This window comes from Sinocyclocheilus grahami, unplaced genomic scaffold, assembly GCF_001515645.1.
Source record: "Sinocyclocheilus grahami isolate Dianchi unplaced genomic scaffold, SAMN03320097.WGS_v1.1 scaffold11.1, whole genome shotgun sequence".
NCBI lineage: Eukaryota > Metazoa > Chordata > Actinopteri > Cypriniformes > Cyprinidae > Sinocyclocheilus > Sinocyclocheilus grahami.
Genome location: NW_015505190.1, coordinates 1,674,621 through 1,681,133, shown reverse-complemented (window position 1 = coordinate 1,681,133; position 6,513 = coordinate 1,674,621). Strand labels below are relative to the sequence as shown.

Genomic DNA, 6,513 nt, shown 5'->3' with positions numbered 1-6,513 from the left:
GAAAAGTAATATAGCCTACATACATAGGCTACATGTAGACTATACATATATACGTATATACAGTATATATTATTCACAGCCTTTCAAACAGTATTTTAAATAATCTTTTATTATTATTAAACTAATCTAGACTATCACAGACGTAACACACATAACGTAGCACGTGTCCTTCCAACGTCTTCTTAAATTCCTGGTGTAAATAAATATTCTGGCCAATTGGATTATTATATTTTACACTTACTTCCTAGTACACTAGCTCTGACCATATTTGGGCTTTGAGTGAATCAAGCGAATTTGGGCTTTTGAGTGACAAGGAAGTGAGTCGTATGCTAATCGCTGACGGTAACATGACGTGTTTGTTGGTCGACGCGAATGAAGAAACGTGGAACACTAGTGCACTACAACAAGGAAGCAACGTGCTCACTCAGGTTATTAGTCTGTTTGGATAACAGTTCTGAGGAAATATAACTGAAGAGAGCGAAAAACATCCAGTCGTTTTGGAATCAGCGTATATCGGTAAGAAATTACCTTAAGAACTATACATTATAGACAATAACAGTTAAAGTTTTTCTTTCTCATCTGTTCTCTGGAAGTTATAGGAATTAGGTTGTTAAAGTGTCAAAACATAAATGTGATGTATGTAAAATGTTAAAGTCCGAGTATCACGATCGTACTTGTTACTGTAATTGGATAACATCGTTATTACCATTATATTAAGATTTATTAAAAAAAGTCTGAAAAAATACATTATTACTTTTGGAGACACCGTATTAGTTTTATCACTCTGCAATGTTTAGTAAATATATATCGATAATACATAGACCTATATATACAGTACATACATATGATTTGGGGGTTTCTTATTGGGAATTTCCGATGATGCATTCCCAGCCGCTTGCTTGAAAATCTTCAGTATTGCATGTGGTGCGCGTGTAGCACGTGACTGACCTGAATAGCGTTCTTGAGTGTGTTGCGCGTTTTACTCCTTTGTACAGTCATTTTGCTCAGGTTTTTTAATAGACCTATCAGTAGACTATAATAATAGAATAGAATATTTGATTATTGTAAGCATTATCCCACGACCCTACATACGACAAGCGCTTTGGAAGATACATAGACAGACAGATATAATTTATTTTTGCCTAAAATGGTCCACACTGAGTTTATAACGTGTGATTCATGCTATATAGACATATATAGCATGGAGTGACATCTGTTCAGAGTCCATTTATAGAATATGCCAATGATCTCTCCTTTTATCATACATACTTCAAATACAACCTCTCCTCTTCAAAATAAATTGTAATACATATCATACAGTATGATGTTTGTGTGATGTGTCTGCCATTAATTATACAATTAGTCATAGCCTAGGCAAAACTTTCAGCATCAGTTGACCTGCTGCTCACTTTATACAGGAGTCAGTGGCTGTTTGCAATCCATCTGAACCCATGCTCATGACATTCTCCTTTACTTAGTTTGCAGATTCTGTCACAAGTAGCTCAAAGGTTTGACATGTAGGTGGAAAATAGATTTGATCTCAGCTCTATTTGAGCCCTTTGTGCATTGTTAAAGAAATTTACTTTTGAATGAGTTATTATTGTGTCACTCAAATCAGCACTCTGACTAATGCTTGAGCACATTCACAGCATGTTGCTCAAAGGTTGCCTGATGCAACAACCTCATTTGCATGTTTGGAGTGGCAGATACTTGTTTATTTGGTTTAATTAGTGTAATATAAATTTCATAGGTTAACCTGGTGTTTTTTTTCTTGGAATTAACAAAGACTTACGAATTGTCATACGTAGACTAACATGATTCACAAGATTAAAACCAAAGTTTAATTTGAACAGTAACTGTTGTTAATTGTATAATAAAACATTTATTAAACATCAGTTCAGGTCATGATCATTCTTTAAATGTCTTGGAAATAAAATCCTTCAATTCATAAAAAGTTAAAGAGTGGCCTAAGTCAGATATCTTGTTCAGCAATATAGCACTCTGATAATACTAATTTGATAAAACAACCTCCAATGTGAGTCTGAAGGATGCATGTTTATTTGTACTTTTATGTGTCTAAATTTGCAACTGTAAACCTTATTTAGCAATATGCTGTTGGAAAAAGAGTGACTCTTTTTCCTTATTTGTATCTTATTTGCCTCTAATGCAAATTATGGCTGTGGCATTCTATCAGTATAACAAGTCTTCACATGTGGAGTTCAGTAACAGCTGACACAGCTTCAACAGGTGTCAGAGGAAAGAGAAAACAGTGCTCAGGGAAGTTCCTCTATCACAGATGCCAATAGAGATGACCTACAAAAGCGTAGGTGTTTCAGGTTGTGGTTACGCATGATATTTTTATTTATTTTTTTTATTTGATGTGTGTTAATATTATTTGGCAGGTGACTAGAAACTAATAGGTATTCTTTTTATTGTTTATTTGAATGTAAAAGAAGCCTAGAAGAACACACTTTTTTCAAGCCTGGAAATATATATATTTGTATATTTTTCCGACCTTTATATTTGTAGTTCTTTTGTGTGTCTATTCATTCACCTACTTTTAAAATCTACACTGATTGTAGTATTCAAAATAAGAATGCTAAAACGTTTGACTTAAACAAAGGAGGTCAATCAGAGTTATTTCCTAACTTTGTGGTTTTTGATTGTAATAAAGCCCCAGATTAAAATGTCAGTTTTGTTTTCCTTTACAGTGGTGAGAATGAAGAAGGAAGTGAGTGCTGGAGTGGACTTTCTGAAAGGTTTGGCAGTGGAGCGTGGAGGTGTGGATCAAATTAAAGCCAAACTTTTCGCTGCTAAATTACAAGAGCTTCTGCTTAAAAAGTTCACAGACCACTGGTACCCAGACAATCCTCGCAAAGGACAGGCGTACAGGTAAATGAAGAGGATTTACTGATTTAGTATAACTTATTATACTTTTTTATTGGAAAGTTATATATTCTAGTTATAAGTTATATATTAAAAGTGTTTTGTTTTGAATTATGATGTGTAATGCACTAAACTATATTTAAAAAATAACTCAGTAAACTTTCTCAGTAAATATACACTACTGTTTAAAATATTAGGGTCAAGGTTGCATTTTTTTAAAAATACAAAAATACAGTAAAATAGAAATATTGCAAAATATTATTACAATTTAAAGTAACTGTTTCCAAATCGAATGTGATCATCTGTGATGGCACAGCTGAATTTTGTGCATTCATTACTCCAGTCTTCAGCGTCACATGATCCTTCAGAAATCATTATAATTCGCTGATTAGGAGATCAAGAAACATATCTTTTTATTATCAAACTCTTGTACTTCTTAATATTTTTTAATTGAAAGTGTGATTCATTTTTCAAGGATTCTTTGATTATTAGAAAGTTCAAAAGAACAGCATTTTGTTAATAGAAATCTTTTGTAACATTGTAAATGTCTTTACTTTTGATCAATTTAATGCATCCTTGCTGAATAAAACATTAATTTCTTTAAAAAATCTGACAGTTTAATCTGTTGTATAAGTGGAAATTCATACTCTACATGAGGTAATACCTAAAAGACCTACAAACGTCCATAGCAGTCATTCACAATATGACCATTTTGTATTCCCTACACAGATGCATCAGAATAAATGACAGAATTCCCTGTGATGAATCAGTATCACAAGCGTGCATGGAGAGCGGCTTAAAGCCAAGTGAGTTAGGCTTTCCTCGTGAGATCACAATCTGGATCGATCCATCGGAGGTGTGTGTGCGGTAAGTTCTAGAATATTTCTGTGAATGGCTTGTTATTTGATAAATTAAACAAGACTGTTCCTTTTGGCCTTTTTATGAATGATTATGCTTGACATGTTCTGTGAAGTGAGAACTTATCACTAAAAGTAATGGTTCACATTCATATGTTCCCACAGGTCTGGGGAGAATGGCAGATATTTTACAGTAGCTCAGTTTGCTAAAGTGGAGGATGAGGAAAGGGACTTGAATCAGGATGATACATTTAGCCAAGTGGATTCTATGAATCTGGATACATCCGACTACCACTCAGCAACCTCATCTGACTGTGGCTCAGCAGTCTCAAGTGATACAGAAGAGGAGGTGAAAGAGAACCAAACGAAAAAAGTAGAGGAGAGAACAGTGAAGGATACTGTTCATACAACAAGATCTAAAGCAAGGGAGCCTAAAGGGCCACGCAAGTTTACTCCAGCTCAGGTAAATACCATTATGTGGTGCTTAAAATTATAGTTCAACTTCAGTTGCTGGTCCCCATTGACTTGCATAGTGTTTTTTCCATACTATGGACCAGCAACTGAAGGTGTACTGTCCCTTTAAAGTTCACTCAGTAAAAAAAATTTGAAAAAAGGGCAACTTCTGCAATTAAAAAAGTAATTAAACTAACATTGTAAAACATTTTCTGTCATTAACAGATCCCTGGCCCGCAGTTCTTTTATAACCCTGCACCGATGTGGCCCCAGTACAAGAAGAGAGGCATGTTCTTCACGACTGTATGCGCACCGGCACCTTCTCCGTTGTTTGCTTACTACGTTGTACCCAAAGCCCCTCCTCAGTTCATTGTGCCTCACGCTACCCTCCAAACCTGGGGGACAGTGAAAGGGTAACCAAAACCAGTGTATCTATAGTGTAAGACGTATCTGCCCATCTGCAGGGAACTTTATAGCTTATTAGAATGAAATCATAAACTTGAAATATAGTGTCAAGCATGTCAACTATTTAACTTTTCACTGATTTGGGGCTTATAAATTCAAATGAACTTTAAGCTTTTCATTTTACCTGTTCTGCCATTATTTATTTTTTCTTTGGGTTTTTAGCTTTAGGTTTTTATGCGCTAAAATAGTCAATCAATATGTTTAAACTTCTCTTGCACAAAACACTGGTTCTGTTATTACTTGATCACAAACTGTACAGAAATTATTTCTCAACTTGGCCAAAGTTGGAGTACTGCATACTTGAATGTTTTTGGAAATCACAACTTTTCCAGTAGCTTCTGTAGTGAGTGTTTTAATGTTTTGGTAACTTTTTATGCATAGAACACTTGAGTGAAATTTAATGGAGTAGAATTGTTTTGAGTGAATGTAATTATTCACTGAAATACTCAATGGACGCACATTTCCAAATATTACCAGCAGTTCAGCTCAGGTGTAATAGTTTATGAAGTTACCTCTAAAACAACAAGCATCCTATACCTTTTCTATTAAAAATAATCTCATATACTGAAGCCAAAGAGTGCTGTGTGGGCGAGGTTTCAAATTAGTAGTTGCATATAAAGTTCCTGACTAATGGGAATTCACCTTTAAGAATAATCATATCTGCTCAAGATGTAGAGAGGACTGCATTAACAAAGACATAATTTATTTAGTTATACTAGATTCTGGGCACAATGTTATTATTTAAATTTGTTTAAATGATGATAATTGTGCTGTTATTTTTTCCAATACCACTAGGTGGTAGTATACATTGCCTCAAGCCATAATTTCATTACAAGCCATATTTCCACATTTCATTATCTTGATATTTTGATTGTACATAACAGATTTTCTTCTTGTAGTATTTGTGTCGTAAAAACTGCATGTAAAAGTGTAGTGTCATCTCACAATTGCTGACATGTGTACCAGCAGAAATGATTTTATAATCTGCCTTTTTAGATTTTACCTTTGCTATATCATTATTATTAATATATAAATAAATTGTGTGCAGTTTTGTATGTTAAACTTATAACCTATGCTATGTTTACAAAATGTAGCCCTTTTTCTCAGTCTTCAAATGCATATTTATTTGTGCTTTCTTTCCCTGTAATCTTTAAAATTATGTTTTGCTGTTATGCAATCACTGTAAATATTGCTTCTGCTTTAGCAAAAAAGTAATGAACTATGTCCAACGGATGTTACAAATATATATTTTATTACTAAAACAGTAACAGTTTTATTTTTTTATTTGATTATGGTAAAATATAAAAATGTTCCTGAAATGTATCGATTTGGCTGATTCTGGATATAATCTATTCCTGAATTATGCAATTCACAGTATTCTTCATAGACTGAAAATGAACAAACTCAGACTTTTAAACCTTTTGTTGAATCTTTTCATACTCTTTATGGCCTGATTGAAGAATTAGGAGTTTGGGGAGTCTCAAGAAGGCCTACTCTGAAGGCTAAAGGTTATAGGATCTCTGTAAGATTTTTAAACCCATTCTAACCTCTGAAATCAAGCCAAATATATGATGGAAACATTCTAATGTACTACTCTTCATGGGCTCCTAGATTGAGTTGGACTGAACACTTATTGGGATGGTTATTGTAGGTTCTGTGCTACAGGATGCCCTGGCGGAAGGATCCACATGGGGCTAGTGCGTCACATGGCCCAAGGTCATTACGTCATTCCTTGAGGAAGACAAGCAAGGATTTGCACATAGAAATAGAATCTGCTTCAGTTCATTGGGTTTGAAGGAGGTGGATTGTAAACGAAGAGGAGAGAGCAACAAACCTCGTGGCCACTCATGTT

The 6,513-nt window shown here is 34.3% G+C and overlaps 1 protein-coding gene across 1 annotated transcript; it reads left to right on the top strand.

The window, feature by feature from the left end:
* The first annotated feature begins 375 nt into the window (after positions 1-375).
* LOC107595341 (maternal B9.15 protein) lies at positions 376-5,822 on the top strand. Its single transcript, XM_016285722.1, has 5 exons — positions 376-516; positions 2,712-2,892; positions 3,616-3,753; positions 3,909-4,206; positions 4,422-5,822. Exons 2-5 carry the CDS (start codon positions 2,720-2,722, stop codon positions 4,611-4,613), a joined length of 801 nt encoding a protein of 266 aa, XP_016141208.1. The 5' UTR covers positions 376-516; positions 2,712-2,719; the 3' UTR covers positions 4,614-5,822.
* Positions 5,823-6,513: the final 691 nt, after the last annotated feature.